At 41.3% G+C, this 13,200-nt stretch overlaps 1 protein-coding gene across 1 annotated transcript in view; it reads right to left on the bottom strand.

The window, feature by feature from the left end:
* LOC117533837 (general transcription factor 3C polypeptide 1) overlaps positions 1 to 12,963 on the bottom strand; it is a 42,284-nt gene extending 29,321 nt beyond the window's left edge. Inside the window, 14 exon segments of the mRNA XM_034197801.1 lie at positions 469 to 622; positions 718 to 842; positions 1,470 to 1,603; positions 2,092 to 2,160; positions 3,527 to 3,855; positions 4,497 to 4,549; positions 4,766 to 4,881; positions 5,635 to 5,814; positions 7,398 to 7,521; positions 7,598 to 7,694; positions 8,977 to 9,120; positions 9,997 to 10,173; positions 10,569 to 10,775; positions 12,531 to 12,963. Coding sequence (XP_034053692.1) covers positions 469 to 622; positions 718 to 842; positions 1,470 to 1,603; positions 2,092 to 2,160; positions 3,527 to 3,855; positions 4,497 to 4,549; positions 4,766 to 4,881; positions 5,635 to 5,814; positions 7,398 to 7,521; positions 7,598 to 7,694; positions 8,977 to 9,120; positions 9,997 to 10,173; positions 10,569 to 10,775; positions 12,531 to 12,751 — 2,130 coding nt within the window. The 5' untranslated portion in view covers positions 12,752 to 12,963.
* Between the last annotated feature and the right edge of the window lie 237 nt (positions 12,964 to 13,200).

Below are 13,200 nucleotides of genomic sequence, written 5' to 3'. Positions count from 1 at the left end.
TGTTGTCTCCTCTTTGGGTTTGTTTTAATGCACTGATATCATGTGTGACTCTGCACTGCGTACGACCTTGCAGCTGCCTCTTTAGGATAGAAGGAGGCAGGGCATTTCAGGTTGTTGATCTTTATGAGGAGACAGACACATACTTGTTGTCTCCTACATATCATTTCTATGAGGCGTGAAGGAAGTCCAGAAGACGTCACAGATGACCCGACGCTTTTCCGACACCCGCGGCTGATATTAGCGCCACCTTGATTTACGACTTTGTTGTTATCTCCTGTGTTTTGGACGATATAAGCCTGATGTTTTCTCCTGCTCCGTTGAGCAACATACCCCATGTGTGTGAGTTAAACCATATCCTTTGTATGTGATTTAACTCTGCTCCTTCTTGCAAGAATACATTAGTACCTGATTATTGATTCTCAACCTGGTGTCGAGTGATATTTTACAATGTGTGATGGGTGCGCTTACGTTCTTGGTGACCCCGTCCTGTATGATGGTGGTCTTGTACACCTTTAGTAAGCCTTCTCTGGACAGGCTGTCCACGGTGCGTACGATAGTCTTCTTGCAGCACCTCGTGTTGATTCCATCCTTCTTTTCGTCGTCAGTAATGATCTTCTGTAGCCTGGAGACAGACAGCATGTTGGTGTTTTTGCTTTGTTTTCTTACTGTGCAAGAAAATACTTGTGAATAAGTGAGGCACAGTGAAGACAGACTTACGGGAAGAGACCCTCGATGATTTTGAAGTTGCGCACCGCCTCCACGATCAGGTTCTTCCTCCTCAGCAGGCGGAACGTCTCGTGAGATCTCGCCAAAGCATATTTGTTTTTTACACGAACCCGGGCCTGGAGGAGGTGGATTGAACCGTTACCTTTATAGGTCCCCTTTAATACTGTTTTTCATCAATATATTATAGGTCTCAGATATATACAGAACATGTCTCTGATTGGCTGAAACACCAATCAGATCATTGCAGCATCCCATAATCCCCTCTGTTTCAGCCCTGTTTCCAAAGTGCTGATTCTCTGTCTGTGACTTTAGATGAAAATAAGGAGCCCCTCCCCACGCCCCTCTGAGAGACATTTGGTTACAAAGAACACAATGGTGCTCTAGGAGGAGATTCAGGTGATAAGGTGTGGGGGGGGGGTTACCTTGGTTGGTGATTGGCTAATGGTTACTCAAGCCAAAAAATCGTTATGACATCATCAAGTGGCCAAAATCTGATCAGCTCATTTTCAGACAGGTTTTTATAGAAATGGATCAGGACAAAAAGAGAGAGAATCTTTGTTCCTGAAACTTTCAGAGTCTCTTTCCACAGAGGGGACACATGTTGATGTAGAAGAGACATGAAGAAGAGGGGACACATGTTGATGTAGAAGAGACAGGAAAAGTGGATTTTGCATAATAGGTGACCTTTAACACTTATCTCGAACAGCTGGGACAAAACGGAGAAACACTGAAAGCAGACTGACCGGTCTCTTGCAGAAATCTGTAACAACAACAACGTCGTTGTCTCCTGAGTTGTTGGCTGCTTTCGACGGCTCACACTCAGGAAATGTGCTGAAAGGATTTGAGTTGGGATCATCCTCTTTGACTCCAGCTGGTTCTGATAGAAGAGACAGAAGGAAAACACACATATGTATCAGAGAAAAATCCCGATATCAACCACTACAAAAGTTAGTCTTATTTCTGTTAACATTTCTCTACTTTGCTGTAAAGAAGTCTTTGCTTTCTGATATAATACATTCAAATGGTAGAGATGCTATGGATTCATATTAGTAATTGTGACAAATAAACATTGCCATCTTTACATCAATATATATATATACCTGTATCTCATGTATTTAAGTCAATCTCAAGCAGGTAAAAAAAACAAAAAACATGTCCTATGAATTGTTTACATGTCTTGATAGTAGAATATATATTTTCAAGTATAAACAATCTCATATTTTGCCACAGATTCAATTATAATCATATAAATAGCCATGAAGACATTGATAAAGGTCATTAACATACATCATAAATCATGGGCTGGTTCTGCTATAGGGGGTAAATAAAATGTTAACTTAAAAGTGTTGAAGTTATTCTAGTTACCTGCTGTGGGAGTGGACTCAGAGTCAGGTGCTGCACTGCTGTTTGACTCACTGCAAGCTGCGGTTTCACCTGAGTGGTGACAGAAAAGAATAAAGAAGTTGGACCATATGCAGAGCTGTAACCATCAAAAAGTGCGTGGAAACGTCAAGAGGATTCAGACTTCTTAAATGCAAATGAATTAGTTGAGTATATTTTCTTGAAAAAATTGTTTTTTCGGTTGTAAAATATCTTAGGGGTAGAATCTCATGTTTAAGGCTGCAGCCACACGAGAACGATAACGGTCGTATCCGCTACAGTTCTCTATCAGATAGACGGTTCGGCCACACGAGGCCGACATGGAAACACAGAAAACGATAATGGGTCCCAAGGTGGGTAGATCTGCGGATGAAACGCTCTGGGGGGGCAAACGGCTCCGTGTCTACGCCCTATACGATCATTTCCTGATAACGTTGAAGCAATAGCCCCGCCTCTCCCACCTCTCCCGCTCAGAGATCAGCTGCTGGGCTGTCAGAAGAGGGGGAGGAAAGAGAGGCTCTGTTTTTATTCTTATATTATTATATAGTCGTTATTCATTTGTTTTAAAGCTCAATAAATAACAAAGAAGACCTCTGACCGGCACTTTTCTAATTTTGTTCGGAAGATTTAAACTTTAACGGACATGTTGACCGGCGAAACAAAATCTAACGGAAACTCTGCCCTTGGAAGAGGCGGAGGGGTGGGTGTTTTTCATCTGCTGGTGGACTACAGGAGAGATTTACAGCAGGAGCAAACGCTTGCCTCGGGGAGGGAGAAAAAGAGCCAGAGCGTCCACAGCGGAGAATAAACAGAAGGGCAACCATGGCAACCATGCACGGGAAGTCTTCTTCGCTGCTTTTGGTGTATTTTGTGGCAGGAGTACAGCGCCACTTACAGGCCCGGCATATGTACTACAGCGTCTCCAGCGCTTTGGAGCGGTCTCGTCTGAACGGACACGTTGCTGGTGCCTGTTGCGTGTGGACGGAAGACTTTTTGATATCGAATTTGGTTCGTTTGCATTACCGTTCTCGTGTGGCTCCAGTCTTCCCTGTAAACTAGCTTCCATTACCTAGTTTCGGCTCATCATTACCATCACTTCAATCACTTGCTTTTATCCCATGGCATTACCAATGTTGAGGTATAATATGACGTTTGTATTTTGTTTTTGTCTTTGCTTTTGTTTGCTTTGTTCAGCCCTCTGAGGCATTTCTTGTTATTTGGGGCAAAAATAAATGTTGATTTGATTTGATTTTGAACTCCAGTTAGTGTTGAGGCAGCCATTATTCACTGTTATTCACCTGTAAAAGGCACTGGTTTCTGACACTTTGTGGAATTTCTGGAGTATATTTTCTTTCAAAAGATCATTTTCTGTAGTCAACTGTTATAGAGTTTAGCAAAAACACACAAAAGAAGTTCTGACCTTCAGCTGCTTGTATGAAAGGGCTCTCAGGATGCTCAGCTTTCACCTGGCTTTTCTCTCCTGCTGCTTCCCCTCCCTCTCCATCCAAGGCTCTAACTTCTGTGTTCACTTCTCCATCCTCCTCTACAGCCTCCTTTCCTCCGCCATCTGCTTTCCTAAACTTCTTCGCTGCAGGGCTTTTGGAGGATGCTTTTTTCCGTTTGGCAGTTGGTGGTGATTTAGGGGATGGCGCATCAACATCTAATGCCTGTGGTGCAGAGGAGTAGAGGAGCTTCGTCCGCTCCTGCTCCTTAGCAAACCGTTGGAGTCGATTACTCACACCAACAAACCTGTCGACAGAAAACAGCAGATCATGAGTAGTTGATGTTATCATACTGGAAAAATACAAATAAAAATCTATACTCATTTACAGATTACGGTTTTTCGATCTCTCTGTCTGTGCACCACACTGCTCACTTCACTGGCTTCCAGTAACTGCTAGAATCCACTTCAAGACAGTGGTACTTGCGTACCATGCTGCGAATGGATCTAGCCCTTCCTACATCCAGGACATGGTTAAACCATACACCCCAAACGGCTCGCTGCACCCGCACTGCGAGGGGGACCCAAGTTCCCATCAGCAAAAACACGTGGGTTTGCTATCCTGGCTCCAAAATGGTGGAATGAGCTCCCCATTGAAATCAGGACAGCAGAAAGCTTACACATCTTCCGGCGCAGACTGAAAACTCATCTCTTTCGACTCCACTTCGAGCGATAGAATTACTAACAAAGCACTTATATACTAATAAAGGGCTGGCTTATCTAAAGCCAGATGAGTAGCACTTGAAATGGTTTGTTTTCTTCAAGTTCGTATCTTGTTGGTCGAATGCACTTATTGTAAGTCGCTTTGGATAAAAGCGTCAGCTAAATGTAATGTACACACAAACGGAAAGATTGACAATACAGTTGACTTTGACTTTGAGATACACACCTATGGCTGATAAACTGTGTCGTCCTCTGTCGACCCTGGTCCACCATGAATCCCTGCAGGGCGAAAGAAACCACACATTAAAATGAGAGACCAGAAGAAAACCTCTGTATTGTAACTTAATGTGTACTTGAGAAAAATAAAGAGCTCCTTGAACATTAAAGCATGGAGACATGTCACAGTAGAGGCAGAACATACAAATATGAACCTGAAAAGTAGCGTAATAGGGCCACTTGAATTGTGGGAAGCCCCAATGCAGCGTGGGATCTTACCTTAATCATATCCTCCCTCTCCAGCCGTCGACAGATCATACGAGATTCCAGCTTCCCGACATTCACCTTACAACTGATCCCGCGCTGAGCCATTCCCTTTGTGCCAGTGGATAATACTGCAGTACAACAACAAAAGATATATAGGCAACTTATTTTTTAAGAATTCAATCATTTCTCAGCAATGGAATTTCTTGTTGTGTTGTCTCTGTACTCTTGAGCTTTCTGTCTGTAAAATAATTCACTTCCAAACACTGCAGCTGGCTTATAAAGAACTGAAGGATTCTTTGGACCAAAATACGTACAAATACAAAATCATGCTACTTTATGAACCATCCAGATCTCTCAATGCCTTGAAGTACAGAGTGGGCAGTGGCTCAGTCAGTAGGGGCTTGGACTGGGAGCCGTAGGGTCGCCGGTTCAAGTCCCCGACCAGAGGGTCGCCGGTTCAAGTCCCCGACCAGAGGGTCGCCGGTTCAAGTCCCCGACCAGACCTAAATATGGAGAGTGGACTGCTACTTGGAGAGGTCCCAGTTCACCTCCTGCCCTGCCGTGGTGCCCTTGAGCAAGGCACCGGACACCCCCCTTCCCCCTTCACTCCCATTTCTCCCCGGGCGCTGTACAATAGCTGCCCACTGCTCCTAGTACTAGACTCCTGGTACTAGATGGGTTAAAAGCAGAGAACACATGTCGCTGTGTGACCATTAAAGAGGGTTTCATCCCTCCCATTTCTTCTTCTTCTTCTTCTTCTTCAGAAACTAAAATAAAATGCTTCCTGACTGCATGAAACATCGCCAAACTATTGAGCTGACACATGAAATATCTGTGAAGTCTGTTTGGTGAAAGGATTAGAGTAAAGACAGAGATCTAACCCATGTTATAGGCCTGCGACAGGACGTCCCTCTCCATGATTCGCCCCTCTGGAGGATTAGATTCGATTCTCCCTGCTGGGAAATCTTCATCGTCGTCGTCGTCATCATCGTCATCATCAGTGACGCCCTTCTTCGTGTACGGCTTCAACAATCTCAAACAGCGCACAAGCACTTTCTTCCCTGGAGAACAAAGTGAAATGATGCAGAGTATTTGTTCAACACAAAGCTGAATATAATCACACCAAAAACAATTATAAGAATGTAAACAAAAAAATGTATGTGATTAAATTATTCAAATAAGATGGTAGATATTTTATATTTGTATACCCTAACCCTGTCAATTTACTATTTTCTACATATAATAACTCGTGATATTTCTGTCACTCTATTAGCGTCCCAATGAACTTTATGATCAAATTCACTTTGTTAACTTATTTTATTTTAGATTGAATCTACTTCAAATACAAATATATGCCATTATACAGATATTATACATTATATATCAGTGTTTCCCACAGAATTTGATTCTATTTGTGGGGCACCGCACAAAAAAAGAAAAGCCAAAGGCCCCTTAACCTATTCGGGTGGTCCACGCATCCACCCCCCCTCAAATAAGATAATACATGCGAGTTCATGGCTACTGTAGACAACGTTCTTGTTGCTCTGTGTTGCGTTGTTAATGAGTGAAACACACCGGAGTTGAGGATCTGTGGGGTTTATTCTCCCAAAAATATAATTTACACTTTAGGCATTTAGCAGACGCCTTATTCCAAAGTGACTTACAACGACCAATTACAGGGACATTCTCCCTGGAGTAACCAAGGGCTAAGTGCCTTACTCAAGGGCAAGTGGTGTTCCAGGCAGGATTTGAACTCGCAACCTTCTGATCATCAGCCCACCTCACTATCCATTAGACCACCAAAAAAAAAAAATATATATATTTTTTTTTATGAGATCCATTTGTGGTGGACCATATTTAATTGTGGCGGCCCGCCACAAATAAATCAATGTATGGGAAACACTGTATATATATGTTTTGCACACCAAAGCAGAAGAAACTATTATCTAATGAATAAGTCAAACTACAGAACATTTGTATAAAGTTGACAATTTTTTTAATGTTTTTGCTCAAATGTGCAAAACAACCCCCCACAAAAACACAGGTTTTCAGATTTCCAAATTCAATTTAAATGAGCATTTATTTGTTTGAAAGATAGAATATTAAATATCTCTGGATTGTTGGCTGTTTGTTGGCCAAAACTAAATATGTATGTTGGACTCTGGGAACATTTAAAGGGCAAAATTGAAAAAGTTGTGACAGTTAATCAACTGAATACAATACATATTGTGATCAATATTGAATTGCTAGTTTCATCCCTACACAGAACATATTGACTTAAGTAATCCATGTTTATGCTCCAGTTATAAATAAAGTGATATTAACATGATGCTGGCAAGAATAAGATATTACTACATGTTTTGGGATTTTATCTTCGTTTTTTTTACCTGAATTATTACGATAATGTTCCGAGTTTTAAAATCTAACAATTTGAGGTGAATCGTTAAAGCTGAGTACAATACATCAAAAATATTTAAGGCCAGTCGTAGAATAGCAGCAGGACAAAACGATTTGCAAACTGGGCTTCACATTTTCTTCTGATATTGAGATGACACTGATAATAAGTTATTGTTATGAAATTGATGCATGCAGGTAACACCGTCATGCTGTGCTGATGTGTTCAGGAGCTTCAGGTGCATGCTACCTTTCTTGTTGATGCACGGCCCGGCTGATGGGTCTAAATCCTCCAGAGGGTACTGACAGAACTCAGCCAACTTGGCATTTCTCATGTACTGAAATACACGCTTGAAAGTGCTGTCCTCCACATTCTGAGAGAAAACACACAGTTATTACCACAAACACACACACACTCGCAGAGAGATACACACTCACAGAGATACTCACCAGGTGGTGTTTCAGAGTGAGCAGAGTGGCAAACTGACCCGGCGACTGCTGCAGGAGGTTGCAGATGTACTCCATTAGGATGTCGTATTTTGCCCTCCTGAAAAATAAGAAGATGGGGTTAAAAAGAGTTTCCCAAGAAGAGAACTAGACAGTGAGTGGGAGGGACAAAGGATACTGATTACATAGGCTAATACATGTTAATACTTAAATACATTGGCTTTGTTCCCTTTTCACATCATGTGTTGTTGCAAGAGTCTATGATGTAGAAAAGACGCATTACAGAGAAGACAATTGACAGTTTTATCTCAAGTGAACTCAAATGGGAAGGGGATATACAACCCTGATGTAAGGATGCTCATGCTCCAATGAAAAAAGCCTGTTCTATTAACAGTTGTTTTTGAAAGAAATGTCAGGAAGTCTAATTACTTTTATGAAAAATGTAGCACTGATGAATTAGTTATTTGCTTTTTTCAAGAGGCAGCTTCTCTCTAATTCAATGCTGTACAGTTTGGCTGGATGTTCCTGTCTCTATTGCTGTAGGAATCGTAAACAAACACCGTTGGACATTTTCGTCATGCTGGCGCTTGAATTTTGATGCATTTACTTTACAAAATGTGTATGAATCCTGTGGCAGCCACACTGGAGTTTTGCCGACACCAAACAATCTAAAAGCGACTTGTTTTTTTAACGTAGACTGAAAAAGTGAAGAAGATAAATGGTTCCATATATTTATTTTAAGATAAATGCTCATGTCAGAGTCATAGGTCAGAGTACTATGTTCACCAGGATAGCCGGTTAGCTTGCTATAGTTTTCAGGTCATAAACCTTATGTATTAGACACATTTGACCAGATAATGACGGTAAACGAAGAGTCACAAAAGTTACAGCAACCCATCCTCAGGGGACATTATGTCTGATCTATATTAAAGGACAGTTCATCTCACAGTTTTAGAGATATGACATGCTAGAGGAAAATGAAAGGGATTCATTCGCTGGGGAACATGATTGTGTGTACAAACTCTCATTGCTATTTGTGTAATAATTGCTATATATATAGTTCAGTGTAGGGATGGGAATTTGAAAGCTAATGTATATTCGAATATTCGACCCCCCAAAAAACGGTTAACCGATTAACATATCCTATAAACATTTATTTTATTTTTAATAACGAATATTTAAAAATAAATATAGAAACCAAACCACATTTTTTTAAATATTTTTCTTAAGATATTTAAAATGGCACTGTCGTATACATTTAGTTAATCCATTTGACAATATGTAATCAACTTAGGCACCCTCCCATAAAAAAAATAGCGAATAATTTTGAAGATTCGATGAACCACTCCCGTCCCTAGTTCAGAGGTGGAGCGTAAACAGACCTGTTGACGTAGAAGCGTTTGAGCAGCAGCAGGATGGAGTGCTGCTGCTGTCCTGAGATCACTCGAGTGACGTGAGACTGCATGCTGACCAGGCCGTGTTTCACCAGAGCCTTCCTCATGTAGTGCAGCTTCCGAGCATCGATCCTGTTCAGACAAAACACTGCCTGTTACACGGGGAACACGCAATGTGCAAAACAGACACTTGTTTTGCACATTGTACTGTCCAATAATGACTTGTTATGTAAAATAATGTCCAAACATTTGATCCATTTGAATAATACCTGAACACCTCAATGTGTTACTTACGTCACATCTTTAGATTCTTTCTTCCCCTCCGCTACCGGACTCATACACAAGGCCCGGCCCCCCCACTGACACTTTACCTCAGCCACAACGCAGACTATATGCATTACATTAATGCACACAATGTACAACAATATGTTTGCTTTTTGCCGATTTGTATTCACTATTTTATTCCGTTCCATTGCAATGTAAATACTGTTATATTTTATTTTACTATCTTTTTAATTATTTTTCATATTTTTCTAGTTCTCTACCTGTGTTTTTAATTCTTGTTTTACTTTTATGTATGCACCACGACACCAAGTTAAATGTCAAACGTAATAAAGCTGTTTCTGATCCTGACCTTTAGCCATGGGTGTGTAATTATTTTTCTTTATTTTTACTCAATAAGTAATGTGTGCTTTTCCCCTCTATATCAAATAATTGAGCTTCCTCTTTAATATTGCACTCCTTTTTTTACCTGCCGGGCCACTTTTGCTGTAACACTGTACATTTCCTCGCTGCGAGACTAATAATAATAATAGATTACATTTGAATAGCGCCTTCCCAAGGCTGCTTTATATGGTGTGAACAAAATAGCAGCAGGAGTGGAAGCAGGGGGGTGTGATGGGTTAGGGGTCAAAGGCCATGGTCATGACTAATAAAGGATTCTGAACATCTGAACTTCAGCTTAAACAGGAAGCACAAGTGACCCCGAGCTAAATGCGTGTCCCGTACTTGAAGGAGCTTCCGTGCAGATCCTTTTGAAGCTCTCCTTGCCATCGAGCTCGGCCGACTCGTTCCAGCACGCAGTAAGAGTCGTCGTTGAGTTTCAAATCAGGATCGCTCTCCGGACCAATCAGGGTCCTGAATCGCAGCGTCTGACACGCCACCACGACAAGCTTTCGGCCATATCTGAGGAGGGACAGGGTGGAAAGAAGGAAGAGAATGAGACGAATGCACAGTTGCACTCTAACATTTTATTTAAGTCAAAGTCAACTTTATTGTCAATCTTTCAGTTTGTGTGTACAGACAGAGAGATCGAAAATACCGTTTCCCACAATCCCGAATACAAAAACACATATATATACAAATACGTATATACACAATCAAAGACACATTTATACATATGCACACATTAAGACATAAATAAAAGCACAATAATCAATATATACAAAAATAACAGTCACTTCAATATCTTTGAAAATGTCGGTGAATACAATGAATGACTTATGTGGTTAAGCTATTAGTTCTGGAGGTACAAAAGAATGAGTGTTGAATTAGTTGAATATCAAACAAACTCTTCTTACTGTTCCAAAGCCTCCTGCAGGTTGAGTAAGGGGGCGAGGGACTCGGAGCGGACATTTTTAGTGATGTCTTTCCTCTCTTTGAATAATGCACAGGAGCCCTGAATCCCATTCTTGTTTTCTAGAATCATATCAACCAGGTAGACATCTTTCCTGTCAGAAAAATGATGTCTTGTTTCAATGCCCGTTTCTGGGTCGATGCCTTTGAACCTGAAAACACACACACGCGCATGGAAACACAAAGTCAGGACGTTAAAACAAAGAGTTAACAACAACACTAACATATCCAGTGATTCCCGCAGAAATGAAATATACTTTGGGGGAACGACTCGTGGGGGGGTGGGGTGAGTGGGGGGGTGCGTGAAAAAAAATCTCCTCAGAAATCTCTCAAAAATTTAGGAGCGGGGCTAGTCCTGGTGGGCTACCCAGGCTGAGTGACAAGGTGGCATCCAGGAAACTGAAATGTGCAGGTCACTGCCATCGACACCAGGAACTTCCAGCTGGCAAGTTAGTACTCTGGGAGCCAACACACGGGCACCGACCAAGAGGGCGCCCCACGCCAACATACGTGGAGGTGCTGAGGAAGGATGTGGGGGTGGAAAGCTCCACAGAGCTGGCCGGGTGTATGGAGGACCGTGAGGATTGGCGAACCCGTTGGCAAACTCGTCTAAAGACGACCTAGTAGTAGTAGTCCTTGATTGGCTCAAGTTCACACCTTTTTAGGGGCGGGGCTAGTGATGTTGTCCCGGGGATGCTTAGGAGTTGATGGAGATAATCCCACTGACGTCATCATTTGATTCCAAAAGTGGGTCTGGACTCGCGCCCATAGAGGCTGTTTACCAGTATAATGGCTCCCCCTAAAGTATAATTTATGGGTGGCTCCCCCCAAAGTATAATTTATGGGTGGCTCCCCCCAAAGTATAATTTATGGTTTTTTAAGTTTTTTTTACTCACTGAGCACTCATTGCCACCAATGCAAATGCAATGAGTGCTCACTAAGTAAAAAAAAACAAAAAAACACACAAATTATACTTTGGGGGGAGCCATTATACTTTGGGGGCCCCCCAAAGTATTAACATGCTGTGGGAATCACTGATATCATTTAAAGTAGTACCTACTATCTTTCTTAAACGTGAATTGTAAAGAAATATACCATACATATCAAACACTCATAATGTCCCAGGCACCACACTGCCAGTTCAACTAATAAATAAAAGACTATTTAACTCGTCTTCAGGGATTTGCTACCATTTAGCCACACGATCATTAATGTATGGAAGCTGATGTTGGGGATAGAGCCCTTTCCTAATTGTTCTTTACCCGTTTCCTCCAAATGTATAGAACATATAGTCCTACATCTCTAACCAATAACTGCACGATTACCCTACATATTGAAATAGAAAATGTTATTTTTCTGTGGATCTGGTTAACTAATAATGCCCCGGCTTAAAGCCATACAAGATTACATTTGAAAACAATGCATTGCAATAGCTACAGACTTTAAGGGAACTGCACTCAGCTGATCTAAAGAGAAGTGCTTGTGGTCATTCAACACAGTGGAAAGTGTTAAAACAACACACCTCCAAAACAGATCTAACAACATTATAACATCATTATAACCTTTATTGAGATATGATTTTGTGGCAGGTCTGTTGCATCAGACTGCAATCATTTGACAAGAAGAAACATTTCTAAACTGCCTGCTGAGTTTCTCTGTAAGAACATCGTTCCACTAAGATGTTAAGATAAGATAAATAAAATACAGATTAACATATAGAATTGGAGTCAGTGTATCTTGATAGGCCAGCACACAACTAACAACATGTAAACAATGTAAATGATTTACATTATTCAGCATGGTCTGTGAATTATATTTAGGACATTGTTTTGGGGGCAAGTGGGACAAATACTCTGTCTTTATTTGCTTTAAAGTGTGCTGAACCTTTCATTATAAGCAGAACTCACCTGTCAAACAGCACCACATCGTCTCTCTCCTGCGGCAGCTGGTACAGCTTCAGCTCGGTGTTGTTGATAAGGGACCTCCAGACGAGCTCCTTGGTATGGTCATCGAGTTTCAGGGGAAAAGCAGGCTTTCTATTCTCTAATCGTATCCACAGAGAGGGGATAGTTATTCCGTCCAGTCCCTCCAAAGCCACTTCATCCACAACTATAGTCAACGGATCCATGATGCTACCAACTAGCTAACGTGCTAACATGCCAACTTAACAACAACTAGCTAACTAGCAGCTTGTTTGGTTTGTTCCGGGTTTTTAACTCACCGGATGTTACACTTATATAATCTGCATACTGAAGTTATTGTATTCTCATACGACTGACGGTTAATAATAACCAAATAGTAATACGTGTTTACAAGTGCGTCTTCCAACTGGTGACTCTGTACGTGATTACGTCATATTTTAACTATGATCTCACGTTGACGTTACGCCTCTGCAGTAACAAACCTTATCCACAAGGTGGCGGTGAAGTAATGTCCTGACATAATCTGGAGCAAAATAGTGGAGGTCCCTTTTAAAATTATTCAGAGATATTGCCCTGCTAATTTTTGTTTAGTTGAAAAAGGAATAACAATGCACATGTTCTCCATTCTAAAAGGCTATGCAAGTCATTTAATTAT

Source organism: Gymnodraco acuticeps, unplaced genomic scaffold (assembly GCF_902827175.1).
Source record: "Gymnodraco acuticeps unplaced genomic scaffold, fGymAcu1.1, whole genome shotgun sequence".
Taxonomy (NCBI): Eukaryota; Metazoa; Chordata; class Actinopteri; order Perciformes; family Bathydraconidae; genus Gymnodraco; species Gymnodraco acuticeps.
This window is presented reverse-complemented; position numbering and strand designations above follow the sequence as displayed.